Source organism: Protomyctophum bolini (assembly GCF_963924005.1).
Source record: "Protomyctophum bolini genome assembly, chromosome: 2".
In the NCBI taxonomy this organism is placed as follows: Eukaryota; Metazoa; Chordata; class Actinopteri; order Myctophiformes; family Myctophidae; genus Protomyctophum; species Protomyctophum bolini.
In genome coordinates, this window is record NC_137863.1 from 1,103,810 (window position 1) to 1,117,833 (window position 14,024).

Below are 14,024 nucleotides of genomic sequence, written 5' to 3' on the forward strand. Positions count from 1 at the left end.
TATGCACCCACTGCAGTGGATGGTAACCGCAAGGTTGCCAGTTCGAACCCTGTGGGCTCCCCCAGAGTTAGGGCCGATTCATAATCCTATTTTAGAGCCGAATAAAAGTCGGTTCGGCGCTGTAGAGCCTACAATGTGACGTCAGTTCGGCTCTGTAGAGCCTACAATGTGACGTCATTTGAGGTTCGGGGGGGCGGGTACCGTCCTAAAGTCGTCTCTTCGGTGCTACTGAAAATGTATATGACCAACGACTAAAATAAACAAACTAAAATAACTCCCATGCCTATTGGGGGAGAAATACAACAATGTGCCAAACAGCAGTTGCTACAAAAGGAGGTTATCCGATGGAATACAACCACCCTAAGAACTATACTATCTGTACCCAGTAGACCTACTGCACATGGAAACAATGGAATAACCACCCTAAGAACTACTATCTGTACCCAGTAGACCTACTGCACATGGAAACAGAGCTGATGCCTTAATTTAAACACACCTTAAAGGTGGTTTCACTGAAAACCGATGGAGAAACACAACAAAAAAACGAATAAAAACACGCTGGGTGTGTCTCGGTGTGTGGAGACCTTCAAGGTTCAAGGTTGTTTGTTTGTGTCCCCGAAGGGCACAAGGTTTTACAGCCGGTCATAAGGCTTGAAACGCACATAAATACATCAGTCACACCAAAGTTATCTGCTGTACCTCCTCCAACTGTATATACTTTCCCCATTTTCAACTGATTTTTTTTAACTGTATTTTGACACTTGCTTTGGCAATATAAACGTATATGCTTTCTCATGCCAATAAAGGTCTATTGAATTTAATTGAGATACAATCCTTCCACGTCAGGAATGTGTGCTGAAACTACTTCTGGGTAGTGTGTGTGTGTACACACACACACACACACACACACACACACACACACACACACACACACACACACAAAGGAAGGACCTGCAGTCTCTGTGCACGGCTGGCTGGGCGTTTGCAAACGTGTTGTCCAGAGTTCCAGACGACACCTAGGAGACAATACATGTTAATGTACATGTTAATGTACATGTTAATGTACATGTTAATGTAGATGCACTTCAGCTGGAAGGAGACTACAGTCTGCCTCAGCCTTTTGTAATGTTAAGCGTGCGCACGCGCACACGCACACACACACACACACACACACACACACACACACACACACACACACACACACACACACACACACACACAGTGGACTATGCATGGCAGGGGTGTCCTCCTCCTCCCTGAGCCAGGCCTAGGCCTGACCGCATACCAACAATAATAATAATAAGTCTGACTGCATACCAGAACAGAAGCAGAAAGGTTCAGTTTCAGTGTGAAAGAGAATATTATATTGAATGCACACATTTTCACGATGTTTCAAAACGAATACTGGACAACTCGCCCCGGTGCTTGCCCGTTTTTCCTCTTAACTTTGTAATATGCTATATTGGCTGTTTGTATTCTTTTTGGAAAAATATAAAAAGATACTCCTGTGGAAAAGCTATATTATTTTTTACTTATATTGACCCTATAAACTATTTAGTATTATTTAGTATAATGTAAGGTTTTGCCCCCTCAAATGGTACCTCGTCAGATAATCCACACATTATCCTACAACGACTTCTGTGAACAGACTTCACTGTAGTAGCTTTTCATAAATTATATTTGTACTGTATGTTTGTACTGTTCTGCTGTCATGAAAGTTTATAGTTGGAGAAATCCAAAGTCCAGCCGTCTGCTGTCCAGCCTCTCCCACCAACCTCTCACTGGGAGGAAAACAGAAACGGGGCGAGTGGTCTTGCTACCTTTCAAAAATAGCAGATCTACAAGCTCTGCTATGTTTAAACAGCTAAAGTTAAAAGTAATGTTAAAGTGAGGCTAAAAGCTAAGGGAGGTGACACAGAATGTGTTCCAGGTCTTAATGGGTTAAAGTTGATTAAGGTCACGGGACCCCCATTTGATAACATTGTGATGTCTGGGACCCCCCGATCTACACTGTAGTATCATCTGTGTTACAGTTAGATTTACAGTGTAGGTTTGGGGCCTTAGGTATGAAAGGTATGAAATAAAAAGCAACATAATAGTGGCTAACTAGATAAAGTGCCCCTTGGGGCACAGGTCTCCACCAGGGCAGGGCAGGTTGTGGCCTCCTGGTGGCGCTATAATAGGACAGGTCTCTCCACCAGGGCAGGGCAGGTTGTGGCCTCCTGGTGGCGCTATAATAGGACAGGTCTCTCCACCAGGGCAGGGCAGGTTGTGGCCTCCTGGTGGCGCTATAATAGGACAGGTCTCTCCACCAGGGCAGGTCAGGTTGTGGCCTCCTGGTGGCGCTATAATAGGACAGGTCTCTCCACCAGGGCAGGTCAGGTTGTGGCCTCCTGGTGGCGCTATAATAGGACAGGTCTCTCCACCAGGGCAGGTCAGGTTGTGGCCTCCTGGTGGCGCTATAATAGGACAGGTCTCTCCACCAGGGCAGGTCAGGTTGTGGCCTCCTGGTGGCGCTATAATAGGACAGGTCTCCATCAGGGCAGGTCAGGTTGTGGCCTCTTGGTGGCGCTATAATAGGACAGGTCTCCACCAGGGCAGGTCAGGTTGTGGCCTCCTGGTGGCGCTATAATAGGCCAATGTGAAAAGGGTGCTATTTCTTCTTACCTTGGATGGCAATTAGATGATTTGAGGCATTTTGTTCCAAAAAATGTGTTTTGCAAAAATCCACCTGTTGGTGGCGCTATACCAGGCCAATGTGAAAAGGGTGGGATATATACCTCGGCCTAGTAGGAACGTCTGTGAAAGATTTCATGTAAATTGCACGCTGCGTTCATGACTTGAGGCTTTTGTTTCAAAACGGGCCAATCCTGCAAACTTTGAAAGCCAATGTTAGCCAATCAGGATGGAATATGAAATATGGGACAGATCCGCTCGAGAGACCCGGAAAATAAATCGCCGTTCATTTTCCTCATAAGCATTTCTTAAAGTATTTATTTAAAGACGGTTACGCCGCGGACAAAGCCAACTCGGATCGTGACAAATCATGACAATGAACACAATGTTTTGGGGACGATCAAATCATTAGAAAGAAGAAAATAAAGGCAGGAGACACAACACTATTTGTTTTGTTTTTCTTCTTATAAATTATTTGATCTGCCCCAAAACATTGTGTTCATTGTCATGATTTGTCACGATCCGAGTTGGCTTTGTCCGCGGCGTAACCGTCTTTAAATAAATACTTTAAGAAAAGCCTATGGAGAAAATGCACTGGGATTCATTTCCTGGGCCACTCGTTGTTCTGAAAGGGGGAGGGACTGCGACGCTCTATAGAGATACTGTGTAACGATTTGCGGGATTTTTGGACAGAATCTGGAGGAGTAATATATATAAAAAGTTTTTCAAAAGTCGGCCTCCTGGTGGCGCTGGTGACAACAGTCCGTTCTGGAAAATGTGGGGCAGAGGTTCATGTTAATTAACATTAACCCATTAAGATTCGATGTAATTCTGCAAATGTTTTTGTACCACCAGAATTTAAGAGATGTTAATAATATGTCATGAGCTTGTAGATCTGCTATATTGTAGATCTAGCTTTTCAAAAATGGAAAATCATGGGAATTATTTTAATGACAAAACCAGGGGCCTGTTTCACGAAACTTGGATTAGAGATTAAGCCGGGATTTAACACATATCCTGGTTTAATATATCCTGGATCAGCGATTAACCGGTTTCATGAATGATGGTTAATCTTGCCAGATTAATTTAACCAGTTAACCTGGATATGTTGAGGCTTGATTCGGTTTCATGAAAATGATGCTACATTAGTTACCATGGAAACTTATGCTTTGGATTTAGCCTGCTCCGGACCAGGCTAACAGCCAGGTTTAACCTAATCCTGATGTCTTTACTGTTCATTAAACGCCCAATGCATTCTCAATGGCAATAGCACAAACTTTGGCATGCTACTAGTCCTACATACTTACACCTAGAAACCCCATTCAAACCTATTTAGGTTCATCTTACGGTGGACATGTTTTCCTGAAAATGAATCTTTGAAATGTTTCATAGTTTTAGAAATATAGTGCTTTCGAATTTGAGACATTTATAGGCAGATAGTGGCATGTCAAAAAATCACTTTCATCTAGAAACTCCATTCACACTTTGTAAAATTAAGCTTACTGTGGAGACACATGCTGGAACTTTTTACTTTGAAATGTTTTGTAGTTTCTGAGTTATTTAACTTAAGCAGTCAAACTGATCACAAACCAATGTTGTTTTCCAGACTTATTCAATTAGTATGGGTTTATGTTGCCTTATTTGTATCGGTCTGCATTAAAGGACTAATTTAAGCACTACATAAAATCAAATTATGCAGTAGAACTGTTATAAGAACACAGGTTACACCGGGGCTCCACCGGGCGTGTCAGCGTCACAGAATGTTCCCTTTTTAATCAATGAAGGGTGGCTCCACTGCCCGCGTGGGAGGCGGCCTTTTTTCCGACAGCATTCTAGCCGACGGGGCAACGATCCGATCCGCAGCGGGGGGACATTCGCTGCGGTGCGAAAAAGCGATGGTCCGACATGCGCTGCTCCCGTGCTTGCGGTTATAGGGTTAGGTTAGGATTGAGGTTTCGGATCAATATGCTGTCGGAAAAAAGACCTGCACCCGCCCGCGTTGCGTCGCGTCTCCGTCACCATTAAAACTGCCCTGGTTCGTTTTTTGACGCACGCGACGGAGACACAATGCGCCCGGTGGAGCCCTGGCGTTATGCAGTAGAACTGTTATAAGTACATTTACAATACTTCTACTTCTACTTCTACAGAGGAAAGAAAACAGACGTCCCAACAGAGTAGACTACAGTATTTACTTTTAATTTTTATTACAAAAAACAGGATTTTTCTCTTTTTTTTTCTCTTCCAAGAACAAACAATACGAGTTGTTTCTATCCAGAACAAAGAAAAAACAGGAGAGAAAGGAGGAAGAAATAGGAGAGAGGCAAGTGTGTATCGGTGGTGTGTGTGTGTGTGTGTGTTTATGTGTGTGTATGGGTGGTGTGTGTGTGTGTATGGGTGGCGTGTGTGTGTGTCCGTATACAAACGTCATTAAAAAAACACCTCCAGAATCAACCAATGTAAAAAAAGAAAAGCGTCCCTCCGTTCCTCCACATACAAACAAACAAACAGACGATATTAGATGATATTTTGGGGACGGGGGGGGGGGGGGGGGGCTTTTTTTTTAAATCATTTATTGGACTGTTATATAAAACGCTTGGCAGAAGGACGAGTCAAGTCTTCTTTTTCTAACTATTATTACTTAAGAAAACAATTCCTTAATCTTTTTTTATTTTTTTTATTAATGTTTTTCTTTGTTTAGTTTTTTTTTTTAAACAGAAAATTTAAACCCGACGACATGTTTTCAATAAAAACCCATTTTAAACAAAACCAGAGCGCGCACGCACACACACACACACATAAACGCGCACACACACGCACACACACACACACACACACACACACACACACACATAAACGCAGACACACGAACACACACGAAGGCCTGACAGATGGTGTGTGTGTGTGGAGGTGAGAAGAAAACAGAACTGTCATTCTCAAAGTGGGGTTCAGGGGTGTGTGTGTGTGTGTGTGGGGGGGGGGGTGTTGGGGGTTGAAATAAAAAATTGAGAACCAACTGAAATAAATCAGATTGCATTATTCTGCTGAAACAGTTACAATCCTCAGCTTTAAGACTGACAATGAAAGGATGGACCCAACGACCGTTCCATTTCAGAATATGGACCCAACGACCGTTCCATTTCAGAACGGACCCAACGGCCGTTCCATTTCAGAATATGGACCCAACGACCGTTCCATTTCAGAACGGACCCAACGACCGTTCCATTTCAGAACGGACCCAAACGACCGTTCCATTTCAGAACGGACCCAAACGACCGTTCCATTTCAGAATATGGACCCAACGACCGTTCCATTTCAGAACGGACCCAAAACGACCGTTCCATTTCAGAACGGACCCAAACGACCGTTCCATTTCAGAATATGGACCCAACGACCGTTCCATTTCAGAATATGGACCCAACGACCGTTCCATTTCAGAACGGACCCAAACGACCGTTCCATTTCAGAACGGACCCAACGACCGTTCCATTTCAGAATATGGACCCAACGACGACCGTTCCATTTCAGAACGGACCCAAACGACCGTTCCATTTTTACACACACAATTTAACGGAGCACAGACCAACAGGAGTCATTTGTTTGTTTTGAGGAGGGGGGGGGTGGTGGTCTACCTCTATATACACTTGTGTGTGTGTGTGTGTGTGTAATATGAGTGAAAAAGAGCTGGTTGGGAGTAGAAAGGGTTATGTTTGGCAGTAATGTGTGTGCGCATGTGTGTGTGTGTGTGTGTGTGTGTGTGTGTGTGTGTGTGTGTGTGTGTGTGTGTGTGAGAGTGCGTGCGTGGAACATTTAGTGCCTCCGCCTCTTCTTGGCCGATGAGGGTCTGGCGGGCGGTCGGCTCTTCCTCTTCTTGCTTTCGGCCTCGGGTTCCTCGTAGGTACTCTCCCTGTCCGCTGGAACACACAGGGATATGAAGGGTTAATGTAGAACACACAGGGATATGAAGGGTTAATGTAGAACACACAGGGATATGAAGGGTTAATGTAGAACACACAGGGTAACGAAGGGTTAATGTAGAACACACAGGGATATGAAGGGTTAATGTAGAACACACAGGGATATGAAGGGTTAATGTAGAACACACAGGGATATGAAGGGTTAATGTAGAACACACAGGGATATGAAGGGTTAATGTAGAACACACAGGGATATGAAGGGTTAATGTAGAACACACAGGGATATGAAGGGTTAATGTAGAACACACAGGGTAACGAAGGGTTAATGTAGAACACACAGGGATATGAAGGGTTAATGTAGAACACACAGGGATATGAAGGGTTAATGTAGAACACACAGGGATATGAAGGGTTAAGGTCGTGCCGAACCTCGGGCCGACCCAGTTAGGGCCGGGTCGGGCCGGGTATTTAGTTTATAGCAGAAACACACAAACCTTTCCTGGCTTCCTCCTCCAGTTCATCCCAGTCCTTCCCGCTCTCCTCCTCGCTGCCCAGACTGCCCTCGCTGTAGTCTGTAGGAGAAACAACACAGTGTTAAAACTACACTACCCAGACTGCCCTCGCTGTAGTCTGTAGGAGAAACAACACAGTGTTAAAACTACACTACCCAGACTGCCCTCGCTGTAGTCTGTAGGAGAAACAACACAGTGTTAAAACTACACTACCCAGACTGCCCTCGCTGTAGTCTGTAGGAGAAACAACACAGTGTTAAAACTACACTACCCAGACTGCCCTCGCTGTAGTCTGTAGGAGAAACAACACAGTGTTAAAACTACACTACCCAGACTGCCCTCGCTGTAGTCTGTAGGAGAAACAACAGTGTTAAAACTACACTACCCAGACTGCCCTCGCTGTAGTCTGTAGGAGAAACAACACAGTGTTAAAACTACACTACCCAGACTGCCCTCGCTGTAGTCTGTAGGAGAAACAACACAGTGTTAAAACTACACTACCCAGACTGCCCTCGCTGTAGTCTGTAGGAGAAACAACACAGTGTTAAAACTACACTACCCAGACTGCCCTCGCTGTAGTCTGTAGGAGAAACAACACAGTGTTAAAACTACACTACCCAGACTGCCCTCGCTGTAGTCTGTAGGAGAAACAACAGTGTTAAAACTACACTACCCAGACTGCCCTCGCTGTAGTCTGTAGGAGAAACAACACAGTGTTAAAACTACACTACCCAGACTGCCCTCGCTGTGGTCTGTAGGAGAAACAACACAGTGTTAAAACTACACTACCCAGACTGCCCTCGCTGTAGTCTGTAGGAGAAACAACACAGTGTTAAAACTACACTACCCAGACTGCCCTCGCTGTAGTCTGTAGGAGAAACAACACAGTGTTAAAACTACACTACCCAGACTGCCCTCGCTGTAGTCTGTAGGAGAAACAACACAGTGTTAAAACTACACTACCCAGACTGCCCTCGCTGTAGTCTGTAGGAGAAACAACACAGTGTTGAAACTACACTACCCAGACTGCCCTCGCTGTAGTCTGTAGGAGAAACAACACAGTGTTAAAACTACACTACCCAGACTGCCCTCGCTGTAGTCTGTAGGAGAAACAACACAGTGTTAAAACTACACTACCCAGACTGCCCTCGCTGTAGTCTGTAGGAGAAACAACACAGTGTTAAAACTACACTACCCAGACTGCCCTCGCTGTAGTCTGTAGGAGAAACAACACAGTGTTAAAACTACACTACCCAGACTGCCCTCGCTGTGGTCTGTAGGAGAAACAACACAGTGTTAAAACTACACTACCCAGACTGCCCTCGCTGTAGTCTGTAGGAGAAACAACACAGTGTTAAAACTACACTACCCAGACTGCCCTCGCTGTAGTCTGTAGGAGAAACAACACAGTGTTAAAACTACACTACCCAGACTGCCCTCGCTGTAGTCTGTAGGAGAAACAACACAGTGTTAAAACTACACTACCCAGACTGCCCTCGCTGTAGTCTGTAGGAGAAACAACACAGTGTTAAAACTACACTACCCAGACTGCCCTCGCTGTAGTCTGTAGGAGAAAGAACACAGTGTTAAAACTACACTACCCAGACTGCCCTCGCTGTAGTCTGTAGGAGAAACAACACAGTGTTAAAACTACACTACCCAGACTGCCCTCGCTGTAGTCTGTAGGAGAAACAACACAGTGTTGAAACTACACTACCCAGACTGCCCTCGCTGTAGTCTGTAGGAGAAACAACAGTGTTGAAACTACACTACCCAGACTGCCCTCGCTGTAGTCTGTAGGAGAAACAACACAGTGTTAAAACTACACTACCCAGACTGCCCTCGCTGTAGTCTGTAGGAGAAACAACACAGTGTTGAAACTACACTACCCAGACTGCCCTCACTGTAGTCTGTTGGTGTTAGCATTATGTTATGCTTTAGCTATTTAAAAATAGCAGATCTACAAGCTCATAGTGAGTATACAAGCTTGTAGGCTCGACTGACATATAGAAACATAGGCTTTTTCAGAAAACTGTCATTTTCAAACAAGACATTTTTAGAATCTGATCTCAGGTCAGAATGGGTTAAACTCAGTTAAAGTGTGTGTGTGTGTGTCTCACTAGAGTCCTCCGACTCAGAGTCGTAGTCCTCGTCACTGTCCTCTCCTTCGGCCTCAGACTCGTCTCCGGACGGGTTGAACGTCTCGTCCTCCATCTCTGACTCCGAGTCCTCCTCTGCCCCGCTCCCCTAGAGGGAGACAGACACACACACACACACGCACACGCACACACGCACACACACACACACACACAGCGAGTGAATTCATGCATTTTATTTGTTTGTGTGTCTCGTCATAAAAGACCTATCCCTCACATCAAGGTCCATTATTCATTTATTATTATTCTGCATTTGAGCCACGGACGGACCACCGTTTGATAACATTCACTAAAATGACTAAAAAGGAAAATGCTAGTTGATTTATTCGGTCAGTTCCTACCTCACTGTCTGGGTCCAATAGGACCGTCCTCCCTAGTGGAGCGGTCAGTAGGTCAGTAGTTCCTACCTCACTCTCTGGGTCCAATAGGACCGTCCTCCCTAGTGGAGCGGTCAGTAGGTTTAGGTTTATTTATTTAGCATATAGTACAAAAAATAGACAATAACATATCAAAGAAACAAAAATACAATGCAAGGAAAGGAAGAAGCCAGAAGGCTTATATGGAATCCTTTCCTGAAGGTCATTGGTTTAAAAAAATTAAAAGTTCATAAAGAACAGTACATAAATATACAAGTTGTCAAAAGGGGGGGCAGCTGTGCAGTAAAGAAGAAAGAAGAAATAGAAGAAGAAGAAAACAGAAATAAACAATACAACAACAAACACACAAAAGAAAATTTAACGCATCAAAGTAAAACATGTAATCTACAGAGAGGAAAGAATAAGATATTTCTTTAGATGTTTTTTGAATATTGGCAAGGATACTGAGGACTTAAGTGAAGCATCTATAGGGAGTTCCATAGATGAGGGATTTGATGAAAGATTGATGTTTGGACGTGCGACAATATGGTAATTAAAAATGATCAGTAGGTCAGTAGGTCAGGTCCTACCTCACTGTCTGGGTCCAATAGGACCATCCTCCCTAGTGGAGCGGTCAGTAGGTCAGTAGGACAGTAGGTCAGTAGGTCAGTAGGTCAGTAGTTCCTACCTCACTCTCGGGGTCCAGGAAGGACCATCCTCCCTAGTGGAGCGGTCAGTAGGTCAGAAGGTCAGTAGGTCAGTAGGTCAGGTCCTACCTCACTCTCATCCTCCCTAGTGGAGCGGTCAGTAGGTCAGTAGGTCAGTTCCTACCTCACTCTCATCCTCCCTAGTGGAGCGGTCAGTAGGTCAGTTCCTACCTCACTCTCATCCTCCCTAGTGGAGCGGTCAGTAGGACAGTAGGTCAGTAGGTCAGTAGGTCAGTAGTTCCTACCTCACTCTCGGGGTCCAGGAAGGACCATCCTCCCTAGTGGAGCGGTCAGTAGGTCAGTAGGACCCAGTAGGTCAGTTCCTACCTCACTCTCGGGGTCCAGGAAGGACCATCCTCCCTAGTGGAGCGGTCAGTAGGTCAGTTCCTACCTCACTCTCATCCTCCCTAGTGGAGCGGTCAGTAGGTCAGTAGTTCCTACCTCACTCTCGGGGTCCAGGAAGGACCATCCTCCCTGCTCGAAGAAGCCCTCTGGATCGTCCACGATGGTCTTCATGATCTTGGTCCAGTTCAGCGACTGGACGCCTTCTGTGTACTTGATGTCACAGGAGCTGGGGGGGGGGGGGGGGGGGGGGAGGGGGCTTGCATTATTCTCTTTCTATCTATAAGTGTTAAATATAAACAATAAAAATCCACTGTAGACATGATCTTATGAGCTACTTTGTGTCCTTGCAGGTGATTATTTTTCTAAAGGTCATCACACACTGGCGAATTAGCGACGCAATATATTCGTGCGAATAATTCGCATATAAAAAAAACCAATTGAAGTCCATGCAAAGCTTCTACATCAGTGGCGAATGTGCGAAAATGCGACCGTTTTCGCTCTTTATTTGTTCGCTCTGGTGTCGTATTTTGCAGAGATTCGCAGGCGAACTGCAACATTTCGCATTTTCAGATCGCTTATTCGCATCGCGTCGCTAATTCGCCAGTGTGTAATGACCTTAAGTCCAGGAGTTTGGAAGCGCTCGTTAGATATCACTCAACTGCCCTGTGTGTGTAGTACCTGTTTTGAATCAGCACATAATGCAGGAGGCAGCAGGACGTTTTGCTTTACTGAAAACGAGTGCTTCCAAAGTATAAAAGGATAGAGATTGATCTGGCGCGAAGCTCCATAATTATGCAGGGACAAGAATAACAAGTTAAAAGTCAGGATTAATTTCGGATTCATTTAATTCTTTTAATTTGTATCCGCTCCGATACTTCAGGACGGGAACCCCTTTTGGTGTTTTAAGCATTACGTTATGCTTGCCAATATTAAAAAAACATCTAAAGAAATATCTTATTTCTTCCTCTCTGTAGATTACATGTTTTACTTTGATGCGTTATATTTTATTTTGTGTGTTTGTTGTTGTATTGTTTATTTCTGTGCAGTCTGTGTTTTTATTTCTTTACTGCACAGCTGCCCCCCTTTGCCAACTTGTAGACTTATGTACTGTTCTTTATGAACTTTTAATCTGTTTAAACCTGCAATGACCTCTTCCTACAGGAAAGGATTCCATATAAGCCTTCTGGTTTCTTCCCTTCCTTGCATTGTATTTTTGTTTCTTTGATATGTTATCGTCAATTTTTTGTACTACATGCTAAATAAATAAACCTAAACCTAAACCTTTAGCTATGTTGAAAAATAGCAGATCTATAGCGACCTTCCGGTATCAAGACCGCTCCGCAAACCGTTTGGCCACCGCTGCCCCCCGTGGTCTGCAAATGGACAATGGACCGGACGGGGAACCTGAACAGGACCTCTTGGGACCGGACGGAGAACCAGAACAGAACCTGAACTTGCCCCGGGATACTCACTTCAGCCACTCCTTGATGGGGTCCAGGGAGTTGACGGGCACGGCGTTGATCATGGTGACCTTCTTGTTGTAGTCCTTGTAGACGATGACCACGTCGAAGTTCTTCAGGTGGAACTGGACCCGCTCAAAGTGCACCAGCTCCACCTCGTCCAGGGTGACCACGAACGGGGGCTGAGGGGGGAGGGAGGGGGGGGAGAGGGGGACACAGGGGGGAGAACATTTAGTCAAGAAAATCAACCCATTCTGACCTGAGATCAGACTCTATACATGTCTTCATGAGAGAACATATTACTCCAGTTTTGGCATCACTGCACTGGCTTCCGGTTGTTTTTAGGATTGATTTTAAAATTATTTCACTTGTGTATAAAGCTCTCAATGGTCTCGCACCTTCCTACCTACATGACTGCCTGCCTAAATATGTCCCAAACCGCCCCCTAAGGTCTTCCACTGCTGGCCTGCTCGCTTTGCCAAAAAAAATGGCAACAAAAAAATACGGGGAAGCAGCTTTTTGCTTCTAGGGGCCGTCGGCATTGAACAAACTCCCACTGTACCTTCGACAGGCAGCCTCTGTAGACATTTTTAAAGCTCAGCTCAAGACCCACTTCTACAACATTGCTTTTAATTGATCTTTTATTTTTTATTTTTGTTATTCATGTCCTCACTGTATTGCATTACTGCTTGTTTTTAATGTTGTTGCCTTGCTTTTCTTTTATTCTCCATTTTTCTGTAAAGCACTTTGAGCTGCATTTCATGTCATGAAAGGTGAAAGGTTCTTCTACATCCTGACAGTTTTCTGAAAAAGCTACATTCCTCGATTTTTCAAAAATAGCAGACCTACACTACACTACCGCTCAGACATACATCATTCCTTACATGAGACCAGTCCGACACTTAGGTTTTTATCATTCCAAAATGTTCTACATGATTATGCCATTTAGGCCTGACGTCGAAGAAAAAAAAAAGAAAAACGTTCGCTCTGAAATAATATATATATATATTCAAAGATTTGTGCCATTAAAACACGGGCAGACGCAACGATACGGTCCATCGGAGACAACGGGTTAAAAGGCTATGGAAGCGTGGATCAAAGCACAGATTTGTGCAATAAAGTTGTGTCGTATCTGCGCGTGCATCTCGTCTGACGACGAGTGGTTTTATGCTGCTCGTGTGTTGCGACTGTCGCTGACGCTGCTGATGCATAGTTATAGTTACTAGCCCTTACCCGATGTGAGATATTGTGGGGGGGTGAGATATTGTGTACCCGTGGGGGGTACTGCGCCTGGTGCGTTTTTAATTCACTAATAAATTCACTAATAATCATTAATGTGTCAAATCAAAAAAAGGGCTCCGTTAAGACCTCCATATTCATATGGTCAATGCCTGTGTGAAAAGTGGGAGTGATTGGTGCAGGCAATGAGGAGCTATGGCGGTGTTTCTGACACACACAGACAGACACTCAGACATTGTTAGAATTATAGTATGATGATGATGATAGCGTCATAAGCATGCGCCCGTCCTGCGCTGGAAGTAACAGATCGATCTACAAGTCATCTACCCGTCGCGATGCACAGCGCTTTGGGCTTGTACATCTGTGTTTTGTGTCTTTGGGCTTGTACATCTGTGTTTTTCCCCCGCAGTTAGTTGAATTATATCGATTCACAACTTTAGGATCGAACCAACGTCCGATGCGGACGACATTTTGACCGATCCAGACACACCCACGCGAGCGCGTCGATGTGGTCGCATCGTTATTGTTAAAATTGATTATTGTATGGATATTGTTTGACGCCACTAAGACTCACCTATTCTGTGGTGTTGACCAGCACTAAGACTCACCCATTCTGTGGTGTTGACCACCACTAAGACTCACCTATTCTGTGGTGTTGA

The 14,024-nt window shown here is 44.6% G+C and overlaps 1 protein-coding gene across 2 annotated transcripts in view; it reads right to left on the reverse strand.

Moving 5' to 3' along the window:
• Positions 1 to 4,851: 4,851 nt before the first annotated feature.
• Positions 4,852 to 14,024, reverse strand: part of supt16h (SPT16 homolog, facilitates chromatin remodeling subunit) — a 44,395-nt gene continuing 35,222 nt past the window's right edge. The window contains exons 20-25 of one of the 2 annotated variants that reach the window (XM_080774257.1): positions 12,139 to 12,308; positions 10,763 to 10,892; positions 9,223 to 9,349; positions 8,812 to 8,840; positions 7,085 to 7,133; positions 4,852 to 6,587 (exon numbers count right to left, since the gene is read on the reverse strand). In XM_080774257.1, coding sequence (XP_080630383.1) covers positions 6,484 to 6,587; positions 7,085 to 7,133; positions 8,812 to 8,840; positions 9,223 to 9,349; positions 10,763 to 10,892; positions 12,139 to 12,308 — 609 coding nt within the window. In that variant the 3' untranslated portion in view covers positions 4,852 to 6,483. Of the gene's footprint in view, positions 6,588 to 7,084; positions 7,163 to 8,811; positions 8,841 to 9,222; positions 9,350 to 10,762; positions 10,893 to 12,138; positions 12,309 to 14,024 lie in introns of both variants that reach the window. The other variant, XM_080774256.1, reaches the window with a different exon arrangement.